This window comes from Muscardinus avellanarius (genome assembly GCF_963383645.1).
Source record: "Muscardinus avellanarius genome assembly, chromosome: 9".
Taxonomy (NCBI): Eukaryota; Metazoa; Chordata; class Mammalia; order Rodentia; family Gliridae; genus Muscardinus; species Muscardinus avellanarius.
Window position 1 is genome coordinate 27673563 of NC_137795.1, and position 26714 is coordinate 27700276.

The 26714-nt window shown below is 39.8% G+C and overlaps 1 protein-coding gene across 1 annotated transcript; it reads right to left on the bottom strand.

Moving 5' to 3' along the window:
• Positions 1-8365: 8365 nt before the first annotated feature.
• On the bottom strand, positions 8366-26061 carry CCDC126 (coiled-coil domain containing 126; the record flags this gene model as incomplete). The annotated part of the gene is made up of 2 exons (XM_080701631.1): positions 8366-8550; positions 25824-26061. The coding sequence occupies 2 exons, from the start codon at positions 26059-26061 to the stop codon at positions 8366-8368; spliced, it is 423 nt and encodes a 140-aa protein (XP_080557757.1).
• Positions 26062-26714: the final 653 nt, after the last annotated feature.

Here is a 26714-nt window from a genome sequence, read left to right on the forward strand (position 1 = left end):
ACCTAAATGATTAAGATGTTAACTCCTGCAAGGTGCATGCCTGTAATCTCAGCTACTTGAGAGGCCGAGGCAGGAGAGACCCAAGCTGAAGGCCAGCTCGGGCAATTTAGCAAGACCCTGTCTCGAAATAAAAAATAAAAGGGTTTAGGAATGTAGAGTACCACAGGGTTCAATCCCCAGTATCCCCCCATCAAAAAAAGCCAAAATTCTTTACAGTTTAACCTTTTTAACTGTACAATAATAGTGACCATCAATTTATGCAAAGAACTATAAAATGGTACAAACCTCACATGTGTGAGGTCTTGAGTTCAATTCCCTGCACCAAAACAAAACAAAAACAAAATAGGACTGGGGATCTAGCTCAGAGGTAGAATGTCCTTGGGCTCCCCAGTACCAAATAATTTTAAAAAGCTATTAAATCACAAATTTGATCTAATAAAGCCCAAGTCTAAACACTAAGCAATCTCCTCACTCTAACCCAGTTGTGGACTGGCCACTGTACACTCCATCTTCCCCTACAGAATCCTTCTAGCCTGCTCCTTATTATATAAAATAAAATCTGAAGATACTCACCTAGTTTTGATTTTTTTGTCTTTACTTTGCTCTATAAGTGGTGACATTTTACCACTTTCTCTCCCTTATCTGGATAATCATATTATTAAGTTACCCTCCAGCATCTGTAATGACAGCCTGGTAAGAGAATAGCTTTAGATGTGTCCCATCCCAAGAGTTTAATCTTTTACCTGTGGTACTGGGATTGAACCCAGGGGCATCTACCTCTGTACCTCTGAGCTATACCCCCAGCCAACCCAGGGGCATTGTACCTCCAAACTACATCCCCAGCCCTATTTTTTAGTCTTTTTATTTTTGAAATAGGTTCTCACTGAGTTGCAAAGGTCCTTGCTAAGTAGCTGAGGCTGTCGTCGGACTGTGATCCTTCTGTATCAGCCTTCCAAATGCTGGGATTACAAATATGCCCCACCACGCCTGGCTTTATTCTTCCTTCCTTTCTTCCTTCCTTCCTCTTTCTTTTCTTTTTTCTTTCTTTCTCTTCCTTTTTTTCTCTTTTCTTTCTTCTTTCTTTCTTTTTTTCTTGTGGTACTGAGGGTGGAACCCCGGGGTTTTCTACCTCCGGGCTATACTCCCAGACCTATTTTTGTATCTTATTTGGAAACAGGGTCTTACTAAGCTGCTGAGAGCCTCACTAGCTGAGGCTCACTGCAAACCCAGGCAATCCTCCTGTCTAAGCCTCCCAAGTACTGGGATTACAAACTTGCGCCACCACGCCCGGCTTTATTCTTTATTATCTTCTTTCTTTCTTTCTTTCTTTCTTTCTTTCTTTCTTTCTTTCTTTCTTTCTTTCTTTCTTTCTTTATTTTTGGTGGTAGTGGAGTGGGGTTTCTGGAAACCCTTCTACCTCTGGGCTACACTCCCAGACACCTATTTTTTATATTTTTATTTGGAAACAGGGTCTCTTATGCCAGAGAGGCTGGCTTGGAACCTGCGCGATCCTCCTGTCTCTGCCTCCCAAGCACAGGAATTACAAGCATGCGCCACCATGCCTGGCATTATTCTTTATTTTTTGAAACAGTGTCTCACTAATTAGCTGAGGCTGATTGCAAACCCAGATCCTCCACGATGCCTCCCAAATACTGAGATTTCAAGGATAAGCCACAACTGGCAGCACCAAAGAAATTTAATAATTGAGTGAAAGAAATACAATATAGCCACACCATAAAATAACTATTAAACTTATGTACTTACTGAGTTAAAAAGTTCATACATTGTACAAAAAGGAATGTGTGGCATATTTAAAAATACATGTACAGCCAGCCATGGTGGTGCACCCTTGTAATCCCAGCATTCAGGAGGCTGAGACCAGAGGATCGCGGTTCTCGGACAGCCTCAGCTACTTAGTGAGGCCCTCTGCAACTCAGTGAGACCCGGTTTCAAAATAAAGAATAAAAGCCGGGCGTGGTGGCACACACTTGTAATCCCAGCATTTGAGAGGCTAAAACCAGAGGATCGCGGTTCTCGGACAGCCTCAGCTACTTAGTGAGGCCCTCTGCAACTCAGTGAGACCCAGTTTCAAAATAAAGAATAAAAAATAGGGCAGGGATGTAGCTTGGAGGTCAAATGCCCCGGGTTCCATCCCCAGATGCGCAAAAAACAAAACAAAACAAAACAAAAAACTGTACAGAGCAGGCTGTGGTGGCACACACTTGTAATCCCAGTACTTGGGAGGCTGAGACAGGAGGATTTCAGGTTCATGGCCAGCCTCAGCTACATGTGAGATCCTCTGCAACTTAGTGAGACCCTGTTTTAAAATAAAGTATAAATATAGGGCTGTAGGGCTGGGTGTATAACTTGGAGGGAGAATGCCTCTGGGTTCAATCTCAAGCACCACACACACAAAAATATCCAGGCTGGGGATATAGCTCAGTGCTCGACTATTAGCTTAGCATTAACAAGGCCCTGAGTTCCAATCTTAGTACCATGCACATGCACACGCACATACACACACACACACACACACACACACACAAACACATACATACACTCACAGATGGGAACATCACAGGTTCAAGGACAGCCTCAGCAACTTAGCAAGACTGTTTCAAACAATAAGTAAATAAATGAGGGCTACAGGTGTAGCTCAGAAGTAGAAGGCCCTGGGTTTAATCACTAGTACCAAAAACAAACAAAAAAAGTGCAGATGCACACATCAGCTGGGTATGGCGGAGAATGCCAGCGATCTCTGCTACTTGGGAGGCTGAGGTGGGAGGATCGAAAGTTGGGCCAGCCTGGGCAGCTTCGCCAGACCCTGTCTCAAAATGGAACCCAGGGGCATTCTGCCTCTGAGCTATACCCCAGCCCAATTTTTTATTTTTTGTTTTGAAACAGGGTCTCACTGCATTGCTGAGGGCCTCGCTAAGTAGCTGAGGCTGTACGCGAACCTTGATCCTCTTGTCTCAGCCTCCCAAATGCTGGGATTACAAGCGTGCGCCCCCACGCCCGGCTCTGGGTTCCATTTCTAATAGTGAAGAAGAAAGAAAAAGAAGAAATAAAAAAGCATAGGATGGTTTAGTAACTCATTGTTTTAGCAATATTTATCAGGTTCCTATTATGTGTCACACACAATTTAGATGATCAAGTCACATCCATTAGCCAAAGTCCTTGTCTCCATGGAACTTAGACCCTAAAAAGCATCAGAGAAAAGAAGATACTTAACACACAAGTGAATGCTGCGTATCAGAGCTACGAAGAAAGGTTAAAATAATAATAAAAAGCAGGGTGTGGTGGTGCACGTTTGCAATCCCAGTACTTTGGAGGCTGAGACAGGAGGATTGCAGGTTCAAAGCCTGCCTCGGCAATTTAGTCAGGTCCTCAGCAATTCAACAGCAATCCTTCCGTCTTGGTCTCCCAGGTCACTGAGATTACAAGTATGCACCACCATGCTCAACTACAAAGGAACATTTAAGTTAACACACTCAAATGATGTTTGGGAGAGAACTTTGGGAATTGAACTCAGGCCCTGCAGATACTAGGGAAGTGCTACACCACAGAGCTCCGCCCCAGCCCAGAGGCTCACTGTTCACTAAAATGTCAATAGTAGTTAACCATGGGTAGAAAGAGATTTTCTTACCATTTTGGATTTTCTTTGTCCTTTCTTTTTCTTTCTTTCTTTCTTTCTTTCTTTCTTTCTTTCTTTCTTTCTTTCTTTTCTTTCTCTTCCTTCCTTTCTTTTTATTTCTCTCTCCTTTTTTTCTTTCTTTATTTTTGGTGGTACTGGGGTTCTGGGAAACCCTTTTACCTCCGGGCTACACTCCCAAACCTATTTTATATTTTATTTGGAAACAGGGTCTCTTAAGCCTGCTGAGGGCTGGCTTCAAACCTGCGCGATCCTCCTGTCTGAGCCTCCCAAGAGCGGGAATTACAAGCGTGCGCCACCACACCCGGCTTCTATTTCTCTCTTTCTACTAATTTTTTTTCTCATCTTTTTTTTTTTTTTTTTTTTTTTTTTTGCAGCTCTGGGGATGGGAACCCAGGGGCATTTGACCCCCGAGCTCCACCACCTGCCCTATTTTTTATTCTTTATTTTGAAACAGGGTCTTACTAAGTTATGGAGGGACTCTCTAAGTAGCTGAGGCTATCTGTGAACCTTGATCCTCCTGTCTTTGCCTCCCAAATGCTGGGATTACAAGCATGTACCACCACCAGGCCCAGCTTTCTTTTTCTTATCTTGAACAAGGAGCCTGACCATTACCCTAAACAAAAGTTCTTCAGAACCATTCAGAGCCAGGCGTGGAGATGCATGCTTGTAATCCCAATACTTGGAGGATCGCAGTTTCCCCACCAGCCTCAGCAACTTAGTGAGATCGTTTCAGAATAAAAACATAAAATAGGGCAGGAGGTGTAGCTTAGAGGTAGACTGCCCTTGGGTTCAACTTCCAGTACTAAATAAATAAAAATACAAAAGGGGTAGGGGTATAAACTCAGAGGTAGAAGGCCTCTGGGTTCAATCCCCCAGTCCAAAATAAATAACGCTGGGTGTAATCCCAGTACTTGGGAGGCTGAGACAGGAGGATTGCAGGTTCAAAGGCAGCATCAGCAACTTAGTGGAACCCTGTTTCAAAATAAAGAATAAAAACCTGGAGTGGTAGTGTACGCTTGTAATCCCAGCATTCGGGAGGTGGAGATCGGAGGACTGCGGTTCAGGGACAGCCTCAGCTACTTAGCAAGGCCCTTTGCAACTCAGACCGTTTCAAAAATAAAAAGACTAAAAAATATGGTTGGGGTGTAGCTCGAAGGTGCAATGCCCCTGGGATCCATCCCCAGTACTGCAGAAAGAAAGAAGAAAGAAAGAAAGAAAGAAAGAAAGAGAAAGAAAGAAGGAAAGAAAAGACTAAAATAGGGCTGGGGGTGTAGCTCAGAGGAATAATGTCCCTGGGTTTACCCCTAGTACCACTAAATAAATAAATAATAAATAAATAAATGGTGTGCATGTGGGGAGGATGTCCTGGGAAATAAACCCAGGGGCACTCTACCTCTCAGTTACACCCCTTTGAAACTGAATTCCGGTGCCTGCCTCAATTTGCTGAATCAAATAATTGAGACAAGTCTTTGGGAAGAAGAAAAATTTATTGATTTGCTAGCACACTAGAGAAAGCCAGTGGATTTAAGAGTTCAGAATCAAACCCTAGATTCTCCCTCAACAAAGGAATCAAGTCCCTTTTAAGAGTGAACTCTTTAAAGAGTTAGCGGGCTTGTCAGAAGAGACACGATTCATGTCTAAATGGTCCTTGAGGTAGTTCTTTCAGTTACTCACAGGCGCCAGCTGCCCAGTCTTTACTCCTTTGGTCAGTAATCTGATTAAGAGCCTGCTACTTGTTAACAAGGGGAGAAGGAGAGGAGCAGGAGGAAAAGAAGAGAGGAAAAATGTTTTTAAAAAGGCCATCTGTTGCTGCCAGGGTTAGAAGCAGGCTCCTGTTACACCTTGCCATTTTTTTTTAATTTTTTTAATTTTTTGTGGTCCTGGGATGGAACCCAAGGGCTTTCCTCGGAGCTATACTCCCAGATCTGTTTTTTTTTTTTTTAATACTTTATTTGAAAACAAGGTCTCACTAAGTAGCTGAGGCTGGCTTTGAACCTGTGCGATCCTCCTGTCTCAGCCTCCCAAGCGCGGGAATTACAAGCGTGCGCCACCACGCCCAGCTCATTTTTTATTTTTTAAAGAGTCTCTTTAGGTGCTGAGTGTCACTACTATGCTGAGGCTGTCCTGAAATCTGAAATTCTCCTGTTCAGCCTTCTCCGAGCTGGGAGTACAGGCGTATGCCACCATGCCTGGCTATTGGAGATATACATATAATTTTTTGTGTGTGGTACTGAGGATTGAAGCCAAGGGCATCCTACCTCTGAGATACATCCCCAGTCCTATTTTTTTCGGGGGGGGGGGGTCTCACACAGTTAGAATCTCGCTATTTGCTGAGGCTGTCCTAAAATCTGCAATCTTCCTACCAAGTACTAGGATTACAGGTGTGTGCCACCATGTCTGGCTCTTAAATTATTTTTTTACCAGCCCCTTGCTTAGAGTAAACCCAAAGATCCTTTGATATAAAATTTAATGATACCCTCTGTACTAGATCCCATTCAAGATTAAATGAAAATAAAAATACAAAGGCTTGACTTTAAGAAATCAACAGTAAATTTCAACTTGGTGGTAGAAACTGAAGGTTCACCTGTGGTCACAATCCAGACTTGTTCCCATCTGTTCCCGTGGGAACATCCCTCATCGTAGCCTACGCATCTAATGAACTATAGGATAACCTTCAATTTTCCTCTACTGAAAAAGTTATCTGGATTTGATTAAACAAACCATATATTATGTTAAATTCCTTTTACTCATTTACCATTTAGAAAGTACACGACCACTATTAAAAAAAACTATAATACTTTGTACATACAAATAATATATTTTATTTCATCCCTGAAAATAAAAACAAAAGAAGTCCACAGCTAGTCAGAGAGACCAATTATTCCAAACTTCACCTAGCAATGGAATACAATTAATTAATTTCTTCACATAAAGGTACAGAGAAGACAGTTTGGAGAGCTAGCTTTCATGAAACAATATTTTCTCAAATTATTTTATCAAAATATTATAATTATTGCTACTACTTGTGGTGGCATACTGTAGTAGTGAATAGAGAGTCTAAAACATAATTCCATATAGCCTAAATCTAGATGCCAGCTGCACTTCAGTTATGATAGAGAATAAATACTATGACATATAGGGTGTCCTAGAGCAATCAGATTTGTTACAAGGGAAATTTAAGTAACAATATACTTTTCTATACTAGAATTACTCAAGACTGAGATATTTTGTGCTGTATGCAGTAGCTGTTTTTTTGTGTGTGAAAAGATAGTCAATTTTTATAGCTTAACTTATATTTTAAATGTTCTTAATTATTTTAAGTGGTCATTATATAAAATGAAAATCTAACCCAACATTTCATAAAGCATGATACTCATATAACATCCATATTAACATTTCCTAAATAATTTTATGCAGCACAAATATTTATTATATACATCTGGTTAAAGTCCTCAAGAGTCCCCTTCTCCCCCATCAACATGACAAAAGCAAAAATTACCCAAATATGAAAATAATGTGCTTTCCAGGTAGCACAGACACGCAGAGGCTGCCTGTTCAGCCCCATTGCTCAGGCTCTTCTCAAACTCTTGGTCCTCCAGCCTTAGTATCCCAAGTCGCTGGGACTATAGCCTTGGGGCAGTGTACCCAGCTAAAGGGTTCAGCTTTTTAATCAACATTCATGTATGTGAAAAATCATGAATACTTTAGTTATTTTTAATTTCATCATAAAAATATCTTTCATTCAGATATATATAAGAAAATTCTAAGTATGAGATTAGAGAATACTATTTATTTAAATTAAATTTCCCCTAATACTTAGACTAGGTTACGTACAGTGGCTGCTACCCATTTCAATATTATACTCTTACAAATGTAATTTTTAAAAATATACAATAATTAACCTTCAGTTATATTGAAGGATAGTGCAAATGAAGACATTCTTTGGGTCATGATTCCAAAACACTATTTTCAACATTATACTTCCTTTTTCTGCTCATAATCTAAGTAACAAAATATAGTACTGGAACCCTGATAGGTTTTTTTGTTTTTATTTGCGGTACTGGGGATTGAACCCAGGGGCATCTACTGCCAAGCTACAGCCCCAGTCCTATCTCTTCTTCTTTATTTTGAGTCACGGTCTCACTCGGTTGCAGAAGGCCTCCCTCACTACGTAGCTGAGGCTGGCCGCCAACTTGCCATCCTCCTGTCTCGGCTCCCCAAGTACTGGGCTTACAAGGCGTGCACCGCCACGCCCGACTTAGCACAGTCTTTAATAGCCTTGGTTGAACATCTATTACGAGAAAGTGACAGAATAATTCAATAATAATATTCTCTACTCATCTGAAAAACATGTCGTATATTTAAATAAATATTTTATAGAAATGAATTCGTTTTTTAGAGTTTTTGTTTCAACTTGATCTGAAACACAAAGCATTTTATACAAGACCACCTACTTGCTCACGACATCAACCTTACTACCAAATTCCCTTTGAAGATATAGTACAGCATGGAAAAGACTTGCCTGAAAGTAAACCAAGAACATTTCCATTTTTATATACAGGATTAAGAGTTCAATGAATCCAGCAAACTCCTTGAAAATGTCTGGAGCTTTTATTATAAAGTGTTAGTGTGTCGTAGCCATCATTTAAAAAGCTTTTCTGCGATGATTTGATCCACAGTGGAGTAGCAGCGCACAGCCATCTTCAACTGCTATCTGATGCTGCCCGACGCACTTATCCTTTTATTTGTGGTTACTGGCACCAAATTCCCACTAGTACCATTGGTGGTATTGGTTACTGAGCCATTCACAACGATATAGTCGACTTTGTTCTCCAGCTTCACCAAGCGTTGCAAAATGTCGTCCAAAAGGACAGCGATTGTTCTTTTCAGATCCGCTAGGGAAGAAAATCATGACAAACCATACTGAACACTGATAGAGCATTTAATACTTTTTTTTTTTTCAGTACTGGGGATGGAACCCAGGGGCACTGTACCTCCGAGCTACACCCTTAGCCCTATTTTTTACCTTTTTATTTTTTGAAACAAGGCCTCACTGAGTTGTGAAGGGCCTCGCTAAGTAGCTGAGGCTGTTCGTGAACTGCAATCCTCCAGTCTCTGCCTCTTGAATGCTAGGATAATACTTGTTTTTATAATTTGAGGCAAAACATACTAGGGAGAAAGCATTTGTACTACAAATAAGGAAAGCCTAATTATTTTACTAAATAGCAGCATATACAGAGTTTCCAAAGAGGGTCAAGGAATCCGAACCATTGTGTGTGCCTAATCTGGGAACTAAGCCTTAGAAGGACATATTCAAAAGCAGGGGCACCTGAGGGTCTTGCAGAGACTCCCCACCCAGGGTGGTTGGCTGTCCCGCTCTGTGAGTGGACTCCTTGGGAGGCCCTGTGACCCAGCTGCCCAACAAGACTGGCATCTGCCTGGACACCTGAGTGTGTCAATATAATCTCTCCACACTGGATACAAGTTTCAGTGCTCCCATCAAACCTAGACCCCTGTGGCTAGAATTTCCTATTTAGAATTCTGCACCAGCCGGGCATGGTAGCGCACACGTGTAACCCCAGCATTTGGGAGGCTGAGACAGGAGGATTGCGGTTCACAGACAGCTTCAGGTACTTAGGCCTTTTGCAACTCAGACCCTGTTTCAAAATAAATAGAAAATAGGGCTGGGGTGGTGCTCAGAGATAAAATGTCCGAGTTCTATCCACAGTACCACACACACACAAAAAGTACTTTCTATTCTACCCTACACTGTGCTGGTAAGCAGACTCATTTCATCTAGTCTCAGTTCCAGGGCACTCCTGCCAACAGCATGGCAAACACAAAAGGAGGGTTTAAAAATACTCGTTCTTAGCCGGGCGTGGTGGTTCACGCTTGTAATCCCCGCGCTTGGGAGGCAGAGACAGGAGGATCGCGCAGGTTCGAAGCCAGTCATACTGGCTTAAGAGACCCTGTTTCAAATAAAAAAATATAAAAATGGGTCTGGGAGTGTAGCCCAGAAGAAGAAGGGTTTCCAGTACCACCAAAAAAAAAAAAAAAAAAAAAAAAAAACAACTCGCTCTTGTTTTCTTTAAGGGGAACATAGCCCAGGAAGAAAGAAAAAGAGTGGTCTGAATAGCCACCCTCGTCCACATTAATGACCACCTCAGCAGAGGCAATTATTTCATTTTTCATGAAGAATGTTTCTTCAGCTGGGCATGGTGATGCACAATTGTAATCCCAGTACTTGGGAGGCTGAGACAGAAGGATCACAGGTTCGTGGATAGCCTCAGCTACTTAGTGAGGCCCTCCAAAACTCAGTGAGACCCTGTTTCAAAATAAAAAATATATAATAGGGCTGGGGGTGTAGCTCAGAAGTAGAATGCCCCTGGGTTCATTCCCAGTACTGCAAAAAAAAAATTTTTTTTTCTCTTTTATTTTTGTTCTTGTATATGCCAGCTGGTATATGTATGTACACACACACACACACACACACACACACACACACACACACACACAGATATCTGTTTCTTTTAATAGTCAAATTCCTCTTTATTTATTTTATATTTTTGCTACTTTTATGGCCTTCACATGTTCTCTTCTGCCTTTTCTCCTTTTGAATATTCTAAACTTTCTTTTGCCTTCCATGTTATTTTTCCTTTCTTTTTGTTACATGGGATTGAACCCAGAGGCATTCTGTCTCTAAGATACACCCCAACCCTTTCTATTTTTATTTTGAAACAAGGTCTCACTAAGTTGCTGAGGCTGGTTTGGACCTATGATCCTCCTATCTCAGCCTCCCAAGTACTGGGATTACAGACATGCACAGTCACACCTGGCATCCACATTATTTTCTCTTAATGAACCAATATTGTTACCATACTTTGGAATTTTAGAGCTTATATAATTTTTATTTTTAATTATTTATTCTTGTGATAATAGGGATTGAATCTAAAGGCATCTAAGCTATACCCAGCTCTATTTTTTTTTCATTTTGGTACTGGAGATTGAATCTAGGTGCATTCTACCCCTAAGCTATGCCCACAGCCCAATTTTATTTATTTATTTGGAAACAAGGTCTCACTAGGTTTCCGAGAGCCTCACTATGTTGCCAAGGCTGGCTTTGAACCCACGATTCTCCTGTCTCAGACTCCCACATACTAGGATTAAAAGCGTGTACCACCATGCCTGACTTCCCAGCTCTATTTTTTATTCTTTATTTTAGCTTATTTTTTTAAGGGGGTCTTTTTTGTCTTTTTGGACTGGGGATCAAACCCAGGGCAGTGCACTTGCCAGGCAAGCGCTTTGCCACTAAGCTATATCCCAGTCCTTATGCTTTATTTTATTTATTTATTTATTGCAGTACTGGGAATGGAATTCAGGGGCATTCTACCTCTGAGGTACATCCCTAACCTTATTTTTTATTCTTTATTTTGAAACAGGGTCTCACTGAGTTGCAAAGGACCTCACTAAGTAGCTGAAGCTGGCCAAGAACCTGGATCCAGAGGGGCCTGAAGTAATATATTCCAAACTCTGAAGGAAAAAAACTTGCAGCCCCAAATTTCCTACCCAGCAAAACTATTTCTCAAATTAGGCAGGGAAATAAAAATCTTCCACTACAAACAGAAGCTGAAGAATCTGTCTTCCAAACCAGCACTAGAGAAAATACTCAAGGAAATTAACTGCAAGGAAGAAATAATTAATACACACCAGAACCAGAGAAACAAAAATTCCCAGCAAGCAAACAACTAAGCAAAGAAGAAAAAACACTACCTCAAACAGAAGCTAAAACTCTTTTAGGAATTAAATGTTATGAATTAAAAACCATCTCTCAATAATCACACTGAATATAAATGGCCTCAACTCCTCAATAAAAAGACATAAGGTGGCAAAATGGATTAATAAACAGAATCTGCCAGGCTTGGTGGTGCATGCTTGTAATCCCCGCGCTTGGGAGGCGGAGACAGGAGGATCGCGCAGGTTTGAAGCCAGCTGCGCTGGCATAAGAGACCCTGTTTCCAAATAAAAGAGAATAAAAAAAAAAAATAGGTCTGGGAGTGTAGCCCAGACGTAGAAGGGTTTCCAGGAACTGCAGTACCACCAAAAAAACAAAAAAACAAAAAACAGAATCCATCTATCTGCTGCCTGCAAAAAACACACCTTACAAGTAAATATGGTAAAAAACTTAAGGGCTTGAGCAAGGTAATCCATGCCAACAGAATTGGAAGACAAGCAGGAGTAGCAACTATGATATCAGACAAGTTAGACTTCAGGCCCAAGCTTATTAGAAGAGACAAAGGTCATTTATTTTTACTGGTAAAAGGAACAACCCAGCAAGCGGAAATAACTACAGTCAACATTTATACCCCAAACAAAGGTGCAGCTACTTTCATAAACTCTTTGTGACATTAAGTCACACATAAGTTCCAATACAATAATACTGGAAGACTTCAACACCCCTCTCATACCGCTAGACCAATCTTCTAGACAAAAGGTCAGTAAAGACACCTCAGACCTAAAGAACACCATAAACCAAATGGACCTATTAGACACATATAGAACACTCCACTTAACAATAGCAAAGTTCACATTTTTCTCAGCTGCTCAAAGAACCTTCTCCAAAACAGACACATACTGGGCCACAAAGTGAGCACTAGCAAATTCAAAAATGTGATATACTTCCCTGTGTTTTTTCAGACCATAATGGAATGAAACTAGAAATCAACTATTAGAAGACCCAGAGAAACCAGTGTGGAGACTGAACATCACACTGCTGAATGAAGAATGGGTCATAGAAGAAGTCAGCCAGGCATGGTGGTGCACACTTGTAATCCCAGCATTTGGGAGGCAGAGACCAGAGGATTGCAGTTCACAGACAGCTTCAGCTACTTAGGAAGGCCCTTTGCAACTCAGTGAGAGCTTGTTTCAAAAAATAAAATAGACTAAAAAATAGGGCTGGGGGTGTAGTTAGGAGATACAATGCCCCTGGGTTCGATCCCCAGTATCACAAAATAATTAATAATAATAATAATAATAATAATAATAAATTTAGGGGCAAAATCAAGAAATTCCTAGAAACAAACAAAAATAGAGAAAAACAAATGAAAATATAGATACAACATATCAAAACCTGTGGGACACCTTGAAGGCAGTATTAAGAGAAAAATTGTGGCCCACATCAAAAGTGCCCACATAAGAACAGAAAACCACCAAATAAATAACCTAATGACACACCTCAAAGCCCTTGTAAAACAGGAACAGTCTAACCCCAAAGCCAGTAGAAGACAGGAAATTATTAAAATCAGAACAGAAATCAATGAAGTAAAGAATAAAAAAGCAATACAGAATATCAACCAAACCAAAAGCTGGTTTCGGGAAAAAAATAACAAGATAGATAAACCACTCACCAACTTAACCAGAGAGAAAGAAGGAGGGAGAGAGAGACAGAGAGAGAGAATATCAACACAAATTATGAAGATAAGAGATGAAACAGGAGACAGTGTAGAAATCCAAAAGATTACCAGAAACTACTTTGAAAAACTATACACCAACAAATTTCTGGAAGAAACTGACAAATTTCTAGATAAATACAACATTCCTAAACTGAGTCAAGAAGATAGAGAAAATTTAAACCAATCAATAGCAATCAAAGAGATTAAAGCAGCAATAAAGATTCTACCATAAAAAAAGCCCAGAACCAGACGGTTTCCTAAGTGAATTTTATAAAAACTTTATAGAAGAGTTAATCCCAATACTCCTCAATCTATTTCATGAAATAGAAAGAAATGGGACTCTGCCAAGTACATTTTATGAAGCCAAAATCACATTAATACCAAAAAAAAAACAAAAAAGCAAATAAAGACAGCTCAAGGAAAGAAAACTACAGGCCTATATCATTGATTAACTTGGATGCAAAACTGCTAAATAAAATACTAGCAACACGCATTCAAAACCACATCAAGAAAATCACACACCATGACCAAGTAGGGTTCATCTCAGGGATTCAAGGCTGGTTTAACATACAAAAATTAACCCATGTAATTTACCACATAAACAGAACCAAAGACAAAAATCACATGATCATTAGATGCTGATCAATAGATGCTGAAAACGTATTTGACAAAATCCAACATCCATTATGCTAAAAGAACTGCAGAGAGCAGGAATAGAAGAAACATGCCTCAACATCATAAAGGCAATCTATGATAGGCCCACAGCCAATATCATATTAAATGAGAAAAAACTGTGAGAATTCCCCCTAAAAACAGGAACAAGACAAGGATGTCCATTATCACCACTTCTTTTCAATATAGTACTTGAGATTCTGGCCAGAGCAATAAGGCAAGAAAAGGAAATCAAAGAAGTACAAACAGGAAAAGAAGAACTCAAACTTTCACATTTGCAGATACTATATTTAGATACTATACTTAGAAGACTCAATGAACTCAACCAAAAGGCTTATAGAACTTAACAAATTCAGCAAAGTGTCTGGATACAAAATCAATCTTAAAAAAATTGGAAGCTTTTCTATATACCAACCATAAATCCATTGAAAAAGAAATCCAGAAAACACTGCCACTCAGAATATCACACAAAAAAATAGTATATTTACAAATAAACTTAACCAAGGAGGAAAAAGACCTCTACAAAAAAAAAAATAATAATAAAACACTGAAAAACAAAATAGAAGACCTTAGAAGATAGATCTTCCATGTTCATGGATAGGCAGGATAAATATCATCATGGCCATTCTTCCAAAAGTTATCTACAGATTCAATGCAATACCCATTAAATTACCAGATCATACCTCACAGACATAGAAAAATCAGTCCTTAGATTCATTTGCAACAACAAAAAACTCAGAATAGCCAAAGTAGTTCTCAGCAACAAAAATCATGCAGGAGGAATTACAGTACTACAAAGCCATACTAGTATAAACAGCATGGGACTGGCACAAAAACAGATCCATAGACCAATGGAGCAGAATAGAAGACTCGGAAATAAATCCACACACTTACAGCCAATTGATTTTTGACAAAGGGACCAAAAACATACACTGGGGGGAAAAATAGCCTGTTCAACAAATGGTGTTGGCAAAGCTGGTAAACCATATGCAGAAAAATGGAAATAACCACCACTTTCTCACCCTGCACAAGAGTCAATTTAAGATGGATCAAAGACTTGGAAATTAGACCAGAGACCTTGAGGCTCCTTGAATGGGGCATAGGTCCAACACTGCAACACATAGGCACAGGTAAAACCTTTCTCAACAAGACCCAAAGGCACAAGAAAATAAAAGGTGGATCAATATGTGGGATTGCATTAAACTGAAGAGCTTCTGTAGAGCAAAGGAAACTATCAAGAGCCTCCAAAGAGAGCTGATAGAATGGGAAAAATATTACTTTTACTCCAATAGAGGACTAATATCTAGAATACACAGAGACCTAAAGAAACTCAGCACTAAGAAAATGAATAACCCTTGCCGGGCGTGGTGGCGCACGCTTGCAATCCCCGCGCTTGGGAGGCAGAGACAGGAGGATCGCGCAGGTTTGAAGTCAGCTGCGCTGGCGTAAGAGACCCTGTTTCCAAATAAACAGTATAAAGGAGGTCTGGGAGTGCAGCCGGAGGTAGAAGGGCTTCCAGGAACCCCAGTACCACCAAAAAAAGAAAAAAAGAAAGAAAATTAATAACCCAAGCTGGGAATGATGGCACACGCTTGGAATCCCAGTAGTCAGGAGGCTGAGACCAGAGGATCACGGTTCGCGGACAGCCTCAGCTACTTAGTGAGGCTCCTTGCAACTCAGTAAGACCCTGTTTTAAAATAATGAATAATAATAATAATAATAAAAATAGGGCAGGGAGCGTAGCTCGGAGGTAGAATGCCCCTGGGTTCCATCCTCAGAACCGCAAAAAAATAAAAAGAAAATGAATAACCCAATCAAAAAATGGGCAAGTGAACTAAATAGGCACTTCACAAAAGAAGAAATTCAAATGACCAATAAATGTATGAAAAAATGCTCAACATCATTGGCAATCAGAAAGATGCAAATGAGCCGGGCGTGGTGGCACACACTTGTAATCCCAGCATTCGGGAGGCTGAGACAGGAGGATCGCAGTTCACGGACAGCCTCAGCTACTTAGCGAGGCCCTCTGCAACTCAGTGAGACCCTGTTGCAAACAAACTAAAAATAAAAAGACTAAAATATAGGGCTGGGGGTGTAGCTAGGAGGTAGAATGTCCCTGGGTTCCATCCCCAGTACCACAGAAAACAAAGATGTAAATCAAAACTACCCTGAGATTTCACCTAACTCCAACTAGAATGGCAATTATTCAAAACACAAACAACAGAAAATGCTGGCGAGGATGTGGAGAAGTGGGAACTCTAAAACATTGTTGGTGGGATTGCAAATTAGTGCAACCACTTTGGAAAACAGTATGGAGAATCCTCAAAAGAATGAGAATGAACTTACCATAGAATCTAGCAATACCATTTCCAGGCATTTACCCAAAAGAATAAAAACCAAACTACCAAACTAATGCATGCGTATCTATGTTCATAGCTACACACTGCAAAATTATAGAATCCACCAACATGTTCATCAACAGATGAATGGATTATAAAATTATGGGACACGTACATGATGGAATTTTACTCAGCTATAAAGAATAAAATTACGTCATTTACAGGGAAATGGATGGGATTGGAGAACATTATGCTAAATGAGATTAGTCAGTCACAAAAAATAAGAAATTGAATGCTCTCCCTCATATGAGGAAGCAAGGGAGAAAATGGGTCAGAGGAGGAATTCTAGAAGGAGAAACTATAGATGAGCAAATAAGGGGAGAACAAATAATTAAGGGAGATGGGAGGGGGAATAGAGGAATTCCCTGTGTCTAAATGAAATATAAAATAGGTCAGGCTGTAGCCCAGAGGTAGAGGCCCCTGGGTTCCATCCCCAGGACCAAAAAAAAAAAAAAAATTTTGAAAGAAGCTGGGCATGGTAGTACATGCCTGTAATCCTGGTACTTGGGAGACTGACAGGAGGATTAAAAGTTTGAGGCCAGCAGCTGAGCAAGGCCCTCAACAACATGGCGGCATCCTGTTTCAAAATAAAAAGGGCTGGGGGAAGTGGGAAGCTCAGAAGCAGCACACCTGAGTTCAATCCCCAGTAACACACACACACACACACACACACACACACACACACACGCCAATGACTTGAACAGACATTTCTCCAAAGATGTGGAAATGGCTAAAAGCATAACAAAATTCCCAACACCACTACCCATTAGGCAAAAACAAATCAAAACTACAATTTGAACTGGGTACAGTGGCAAACACCTGTGATCCCAGTACTTGGAAGGTTCAACATAGGAAGATCGCAGGTTTGAGGCCAGTGTTTGTTAGCTTATCAAGACTCTGTTTCAAACAGAAAAATAAAAACTGGGATATTCAGAGGTAGATCATCCTTGGGTTCAATACCTATCGGGATGGCAGTAATCAGAGAAAAGGGTAGAGGTGCGGCTGGCAAGGATATAGGGAAATTGAAAACCTCACTCATTACTAGTAGGCAAGAATTCTACTCCAATGTATATGCCCCCCAAAATTGAAAATAATAACTCAAAGAATTATTGTATACCAATGTTCACTGCAGCTTTATTCATAGTGGCCAAAAGGTAAACAACTCAAGTGTCCATCAACATATGAATGGATAAGCATAATATGGTATACACACATATGGAGTATTATCAGCCATTACAGGAATGATGTGCAGGTCTATGCCACAGAATAGATGAACCTTGAGGGCATTTTGCCAAGTGCAATAAGCCAAACACAAAACATCAAATATTGTATGATTCCACTTCATGGGATATTCCAAACAGCAAACACATGAGACAGAAAGTAGACTAGAGAGTATTAAGGGCCAGAGGAAGAGGAGGAATCGAGTTACTACTATTCAGGCCCAAGCTGGCTTAGAAAAAATATTATTGCCTAATAGTTACAAATTTTCTAGCTGGGTATGGTGGCCCCTGCCTATAATCCCAGTACTTGGGAAGACTGAGACAAGAGGATGGCAGTTTTGAAGGCAGCTTTAGGTTATGGAAAGAGATAGTAATGGTTGCACAACACTGTGAATGTAATTCAATACCAATGAATCATACACTTAAAAATGGTTAGGTAAGACATGATGTCTCATGCCTATCAGCCAGCTACTCAGGAGGCTGAGACAAGAGGATCACAAATACAAGACCAGCCTGGGCAACTGAGAGAGACCCTTTCTCAAAATAAAAAACACAAAGGGCTGGGCATGGTAGCACAAATCTGTTAAAAATGAGAGGCTGAGATAGAAGGATCACAGGTTGAGGGCCAGGCATCATAACTAGTAGGAGATGTGCCTGTAATCCCAGTACTTGAGAGGCTGCAAAGAAGGATGACAGGTTCAAGGACAGCCTCGGCAAGTAGTAAGACTCTCATCAACCTAACAAAACCTTCTCAAAATAAAAATAAAATAGGACTGGGGTGTATCTCAGAGGCAGAATGTCCCTGGGTTCAATCTCCAGTACCAAAAACTAAATACATAAATTAAAATAAAATAGGGTGTAAGTACAGCTCAGAGGTAAAACACCCCCGGGTTAATCCCAAATTCAATGGTAAATAAATAAATAAATAAATAGGGGTTGGTGCATATTTCAGTGATAAAGAGTGCCTCTGGGTTCACCCCCAGTGCCAAAAAAAAAAGGTTAAATGATAAATTTTGTTTTACATATATATATATTTTTTTACCATAAATTTTTTAGATAAATAGGTAAGAAATATCAGGAAAGTATAATGAGGGTGGTGGTAGAGGGCAGTAGATGGTGATAAGAAAGTGCTAATCACAACATAAAATAACAAATCAGTATAATATAAAATAAGGTGGGTTCTTTATTTGGGAAAATCCTACTCGTGGAAAAATAAAACTTTCCAAGCAGTATCTCTGTTATCATTCATCAGGAGTGCCTGAATATTCTAGTTTAGTAGGAATGTACAAGAGAAAAATGTACAAGAAATGGCAAGAAGTATTTAGGAGTAAAATATCATGATATAGGAAACTTTTGTCATATGGTACTAAAAGAAAGCAAATATATTTGCAAACAAAAAAGATAAAGCAAATACGGGTTGAGCATCCCTCATCTGAAAATTCAAAACTTTCTGGGTGCCACAAATGTAAAATTTCACACCTTTCTCATGTCACAAGTGACTGTCAAAATGTAGGTACAGTACAAACTGAACAAAATTACCTTCAGAGTTGGGCACAGTGGCTGCACACGTACAATCCCAGTCCATGGGAGGCTGAGACAAGAGGACCACAGGCTCAAGGCCAGCCTCAGCCACTGAGCAAAATCTTGTTTCAAAATGAAAAATGGAAGATGGGCGTGGTGGCACATGCTTGTAGTCTCAGTGCTTGGGAGGCTGAGACGGGAGGATTGCACAGGTTCAAAGCCAGCCTCAGCTACTTAGTGAGGCTCTCAGCAACTTAGTGAGACCCTGTTTCCAAATAAAGTATAAAATAGGTCTAGGAGGATAGCCCGGAGGTAGAAAAGCCCTTGGGTTCCACCCCTAGTACCACCAAAAAAAAAAAAAAGGGAAGAAAAATGGACTAGCAGTGTAGCTTAGAGGTAAAATGCCCCTGGGTTCCAACCCCAGTTATCAAAAACAAAACAAAATTGTCTACAGCTATAAGCTATATATGAAACAAATAAATTTCATGTATAGGCTAGAGTCCTTTCTCCAACTTATCTCATTATATACATGCAAAATTTCCAGAATTTGAAACACTTCTGGTCCCAAGCACTTCAGATTTCAGATAAGAGATATTCAAAGTGTGTGTGTGTGTGTGTGTGTGTGTGTGTGTGTGTGTGTGTGTGTGTGTAACCAAATGGTGAGTCTAGAAAAAGATATATGATGTTTTCATACTTTTTTTTTTCCTCTTTAGGGCATTAGAAATTAAATCCAGGGTCTCATGCAACCTGAGCACACTCTATACTGAGCTATACCTTCCAGCCTACATCATACAATGTTTTAAATTTTTCCATCAATTTGAAATTTTTCAAAATAAACTATGGGGAGAAGCCAGGTGCACTGACACACGCCTATAATCCCAGTACCACAAAAAGAAACCAGGGGGAAAAAAGACTGGAATAGGAAACATTTCTTAAGACCTTTTCACCAAAAGTTGTAGTAATAGGGAGAGAAAGGATCAGTGCTGGGAAATGAAACTAATGAGATCATGTTGTGTGCGTGGACAAACATGTCACAATGAGTCCTACTACTGTGCATAATTATTATAACTCATAATTTTTTTGAGGTATAGGGGACTGAACCCAGGGGCATTCTACCTCCAGCCTTATTTTTTATTATTTATTATTTATTTTTTTATTTTTTATTTTATTTTATTTATTTGTTTATTTTTGGTGGTACTGGGGTTCCTGGAAGCCCTTCTACCTCCGGGCTACACTCCCAGACCTATTTTTACATTTTTATTTGGAAACAGGGTCTCGTAAGCCAGCGCGGCTGGCTTCGAACCTGCGTGATCCTCCTGTCTCTGCCTCCCAAGCGCGGGGATTACAAGCGTGTGCCACCACGCCCGGCTTATTATTTATTTTGAAACACGGTCTCACTAAGTTGCAGAGCAACCCACAAACCTCCTGTCTCAGCCTCCCAAGTACGGGGATCACAAGCGTGCTCCACCATACCTGGCCAATGATTTTTTTTTCAAAAAAGTTGTAGTAGCATAGGTTTAAGACCAGCATCAAAAATTTAGCAAAACTCTGCAATCTAGCAAGACCCTATTCCAAAACCAAAATGTAAAAAGGGGGCTGGTGGTGTAGCTCAGAGGTATAATTCCTCTGGGTTCAATCCATAAATAAATAAATAAATAAATGGCTGGGGGGTGCAGCTCAGAGACAGAATGTCCTTTGATTCAATCCCCAGTGCCACACACACAAAAAAGGTTAGCACCAATTAATCAACATTAGAGACTAAGTGAATGACATATTTATAAAATGAAACAATATTAAATAATTAAAAAGCAGACCTATGCTGGGCATGGTGGCCCACACTTATGTAAGCTCAGTACTTGGGAGGCTAAAACAGAAGGATCATAAGTTTGCAGTCACCTTCAGCAACATAGTGAGGCTCCAGCAACTTAATGAAACTCTGTTTCAAAATAAAAAATAGCAGGGCTTGGTGGCACATGCTTGTATTCCTAGCATAGTGAAACCCTGTTTCAAAAAATATAAAGATGGGCCGGGCTTGGGAGGCGGAGACAGGAGGATTGCACAGGTTCGAAGCCAGCCTCAGCTACTTAGTGAGGCTCTCAGCAATTTAGTGAGACCCTGTTTCCAAATAAAATATAAAATGGGTCTGGGAGTATAGCCCGGAGGTAGAAAGCCTCTGGGTTCCACCCCCAGTACCACCAAAAAAAAAAAAAAAAAAAAAAAAAAAATATATATATATATATATATATATACCGCTGGGCATGGTGGCGCACGCTTGTATTCCCCGCATTTGGGAGGCGGAGACAGGAGGATCGCACAGGTTTGAAGCCAGCCTTGCTGGCTTAAAAGACCCTTTTTCCAAATAAAAATAATATAAAATAGGTCTGGGAGTGTAGCCCAGAGGTAGAAAGGTTTCCAGGAACCCCAGTACCACCCCCCCAAAAAATTATATATATATATATATATATATATATATATATATATATATATATATATGTATGTATGTATGTATGTAGAGAGAGAGAGAGGGAGACAGAGAGAGAGAGACTAAAAAAATAGGACTGGTGGTATAGCTCGGAGGTAGAATGCCCCTGGGTTCCATTCCCAGTATCGCAAAAAAAAAAAATTAAATAAAATAAAATAGGGCTAGGGGTAAGTAGGAAGAAAAGTAGAATGCCCCTGGGTGGTTTAATTCCCAGTAACACACACACACAAACACACACACACACACACACACACACACACACACACACAAACACACTCACTCACAACCTACATATAATAACATGGAAATATATCTACCATAATTAAGTGAAAAAACATGTTAAAAACCAATATGCACAGTACAATCCCACTGGTGGATAACAAACCAATGCTTGGAATACGCATGCATATACGCCCTGTTCTAGCCAACTACAGCTGCCGGCTGCCTATCTTTGTAAAAGAAGTTTCGCTTCTTGGTGGTACTAGGGATTGAACCCAGGGCCATTCAACCTCCCAGCTACACTCCCAGCCCCCTTTCATTTTTTGTTTTGAAACACTATATACTAGGTTGCTGAGTCTTGCAATGTGGCCGCGACTGTCCTCAGCCTGTGACCTTCTTGTTTCAGCCTCCCATGTACTGGGATTAGACGTGTGCCACCACCCCCGGTGTAAATATACTTTGATTTCAACATGGTCATGCTCATCTAGCGTAAGGACCATTTGACCAAAATGCCAAAAATATTAACTATTTAGACCTTAATTAAAACTATGCCAATCCCTAAAATACCCAGATTAACTGAGATTCTCTTTGCTTTACTCATCTATGTTACATATTTCTGTGATATTTGAATACATTTTGTGTTATGGTACTGGTGATTGAACACAGAGCATTCTAATTCCAAACTTCACCCTCAGCCCTATATTATTTTTTCTTTTGAAACAGGTCTTGCTAAATTGCTGAGGCTGGCTTAGAAGCTGCCATCCTCCTGTCTCAGCCTCCCAAGTACTGGGATTACAGATGTGTGTGCCATGCCCAACTCTGAATACTTTTTAATAAAACACACACACACACACACACACACACACACACACACACACACACACTTTTTTTGTGGAACTGGGGTTGAACCCAGGGGCATTCTAACCCCTGAGCTACACCCCAGCCCTATTTTATTTTTTATTTTTATTTTTTTATTTTTTTGCTGTATTGGGGATGGAACCCAGGAGCATTCTACCCCTAAGATACACTCATAGCTCTATTTTTTTTTATTCTTTACTTTGAAACAGGGTCTCACTGAGTTGCAAGGGACTTCACTAGTAGCTGAGGCCAGCCTCGAACTGCGATCTTCCAGTCTCAGCTTCCCAAATGCTGGGATTACAAGCATGTGTCACCACGCCTGGCCCCTAGCCCTATTTTTTATTCTTTATTTTCAAACAGAATCTCACTAAGTTGCAAGGGCCTCACTAAGTAGCTGAGGCCAGCTGCAAACTTGCGATCCTCCTGTCTCAGCCTCCCACATACTGGGATTACAAGCATGTTCCACTATACCTGGCTATAAATATATTTTTATAAATAGATAGGTTTAAATTTTTTAGAGAATTATTTAAATTCTATGTCCATATTAATTGATGCAGGTATATTTTAAATGACACAGGAATATCTCTACCATATACTATATCTTAAGACACAGTTGCTGAAGGTCTAGCTAAATTACTAACACTGGCCTCAAACCTGCAATCCTCCGGTCTCAGCCTCCAAAGTACTGGGATTACAAGCATGTGCCACTGTGCCTGGCTTATTTTTTCTTTTAAAACCAAGTTTATATACATTTAAGCATAGAGAAAATGTGTAGGAGAAAAAGTCAAAATATAGCAGTGCCTATATCTACAAGTAATTTTTGATTTATTTTTGACCTGTTAAATTTAAAATATATATTAGCTTATTAAATATAAAAATAAAGCTATTTTACAACCTAATAAAACAAAATGCTGAGAATTCTTTGTGAATGTTTTTATGTGTCCCTAAATCATGATGTAGTCAGCATAGTTTGATCTTTCCTTGAGAGGATGGCATCACTATGAGCATAACTTAATGACTTCCAGATGGATATGAAGTTATAGGTAGTAAAATAAAGAAAAATTAAATGGGATAGATGTGAACTGTGGTCTTGGAATTTTTTTTTTTTTTTTTTTTTTTTTTTTGCGGGTCTGGGGATGGAACCCAGGGGCATTCAACCTCCAAGCTACACCCCCTGCCCTATTTCTTATTCTTTATTTTGATACAGGGTCTCACTGAGTTGCAAGGGCCTCACTAAGTAGCTGAGGCTGTCCGCGAAGCGCGATCCTCCAGTCTCAGCCTCCCGAATGCTGCAATTACAAGCGTGCGCCACCACGCCCGGCTAGTCTTGGAAATTAAGTTTTTATCTCTTTGCGCTTTGGTAATCTGTTTCATTCTCCATAAAGGTATCTATAAGATAACTGACCATTATACACAGCTAAGTGGTAAAAGCATAGATGGCTGACTTTTAAAATGTCACTGTTAAGGCCAGGCCTGGTGGTACATGCTTGTAATCCCAGCACTTGGGAGGCTGAAACAGGAGGATCGTGGTTCGTGGCCAGCCTCAGCTACTATTTAGTGAGGCCCTCTGCTTAGTGGTAGGTACCCTGGTGTTCAATTCCCAGTACTACACACAAAACATATATATATATATATATATATATATATATATATACATGTAAAAGGTGTATATATATATATATATATATATACATACATACATACATACATACACACACACACACACACACACACACACACATATATATGTACTGGGGATGGAACTCAGGGGCATTCAACCTCCAAGCTACGCCCCAAGCCCTATTATTTATTCTTTATTTTGAGGCAGGGTCTCACTAAGTTGAGAAGGGCCTAAGTAGCTGAGGCTGGCTGTGAACCTGTAATCCTCCTGTCTCAGCTTCCCAAGTACTAGGATTACAAAGGTACACCACCATGCCCTACTTTTATTCTTTATTTTTTATTTTTTAATTTATTTTTAAAGCCAGGTGTTTGTTTTTAAAGATAGGATCACAGATTCTTAGCCAGCCTCAGTTACTTAGTGAAGTCCTCCACAACTTAGTGAGACCTTGTTTCAAAATAAAGAATAAAAAAGTAGGGCTGGGAATGTAGCCCATTAGTTCAATCTTGAGTACTACAAAAAAAATTTTTTTAAATAAATAATAAAAAATAGGGCTATGGATGTAGTTCAGAGGTAGAATGCCCCCTGGGTTCCATCCCCTGTGCTGCCAAAAAAAAAAAAAAAAATAGAGATGACAAGCATGTGCCACTGCATTCAACTTATACATACATACATACGTACATACGTACATACGTGTGGGGGGAGGGGTACTGGGGATTGGACCCAGAGGCGTTCTGCATTGAAACTACACTCCCAGCACATATTTTACATTTATTTATTTATTTATTTATTTATTTATTTATTTATTTATTTTGGTGGTACTGGGGTTCCTGGAAGCCCTTCTACCTCCAGGCTACACTCCCAGACCTGTTTTATATTTTTATTTGGAAATAGGGTCTCTTAAGCCAGCGCAGCTAGCTTTGAACCTGGCTTTGAACCTGTGCCATCCTCCTGACTCCGCCTCCCAAGCACGGGGATTACAAGCGTGCACCACCACGCACGGCTTATCTTTAGTTTTGAAATAGGATCTCACTAGGTTGCTAAAATTCTCATTAAGCTGTTGAGTCTGGTCTCAAACCAGTTGTCCTCTTGTCTCAGCCTCCCAAATACTGAGATTACAGGCATGGTTTATGATGTTCATCTTACATTTAATATTTAAAGAACTATAAATATATATTTAAAGAGCTACTAGTAAAATTTCTACTAGTAAAATTTCACAACTTCTATGACTTTTATTTTATTTATTTATTTATTTTTTTTTTTTTTTTTTGGTGGTACTGGAGGTGGAACCCAGGGGCTTTCTACCTCCGGGCTATACTCCCAGACCTTTTTTTAAAAATATATTTTATTTGGAAATAGGGTCTCACTATGTTGCTGAGAGCCTCACTAAGTAGCAGAGGCTGGCTTCGAACCTGGGCCATCCTCTTGTCTCAGCCTCCCAAGTGCGGGGATTACAAGTGTGTGCCACCACACCCGGCTTCTATGACTTTTTTATCTTTTATATTCATCAAGAATGATCAAATAAATGTTGCAAATTTTTAACTAGGCCTGGCTGGTGAATGAGTATATTTCTACTTTTCAATACATATGAAAATATATATAATAAAAAGACAGAGAAAAAATGACTTTGTAAAGACCTATATAAAAAGCAATGAGCTCAGCTCCATGACTATCTTTAAACTGAGACAGGCTGAAGAAGAGAAACTAGAAACACTCTGTGGTTGTCTTACCATATCCTGCCATAGAGGCGCCACTCTCGACATCCACCATGTTCTTATTTTCCTCGGCTAGAGCTTTAACATATTTTTTGCTTAAGTCTAGTATTTGTTCACGTAACTTGACACTGCTTTGATGTCGTGGTTGTTGGAAAGTATAATGCAGTAACATCAATCCCCAAATGAGTCCAAATACAACCAACAGTAAACTCAATTTCTGGGACATATTTTTTCTTGAGAGTGTAAGAAACATTTCTGATAAAGCACAGACTTGATTGAATAGTAGTAACTGAAGACAAGCCACCAATCAAAACTTTTGAAAGAAAGAAAATCTCTTCTAAAATTGTATATTCTTCATCTTCGACAAGGCTGCTTCCACTCCTGTAGTAATTCTGTAAAATTGAGAAGAAAAAAGACAATCAGTCTTCATCTGTATCAGTAACAATGATTAAACAAAAGAGGCCCTATAGTTCTGGTTTGGAATGATATAATTTTCCTTGACCAGATAAGCTTTCTGATCTTTTATCAGTTTCACTTTCTTTTCAAAACTTAAACTAAAAATAAATGCCAATTTTTTTTTCCAGTACTGAGACAGAACCCAGGTGCATTCTACCTCCGAACAACACCCCCAGACTTAATTTTTTTTAATTCTTTATTTTGAAACAGGGGCTCACTGAGTTGTGAGGGGCCTCACTAAGTAGCTGAGGCTGGCTTCGAACCTGCACAAACCTCCTGTCTCAGCCTCCCAAATGCTGGGATTACAAGCATGCGCCACCACGCCTGACTTATAAATGCCAATATTTAAAACAGTGCGTTTCACAAGGATATTTCACAGCTTAGTAAGAAAATCTTTAAGAACTTTTAACTTCCAATAATAAATGCAAATAAAACATCCCAATTTTAATC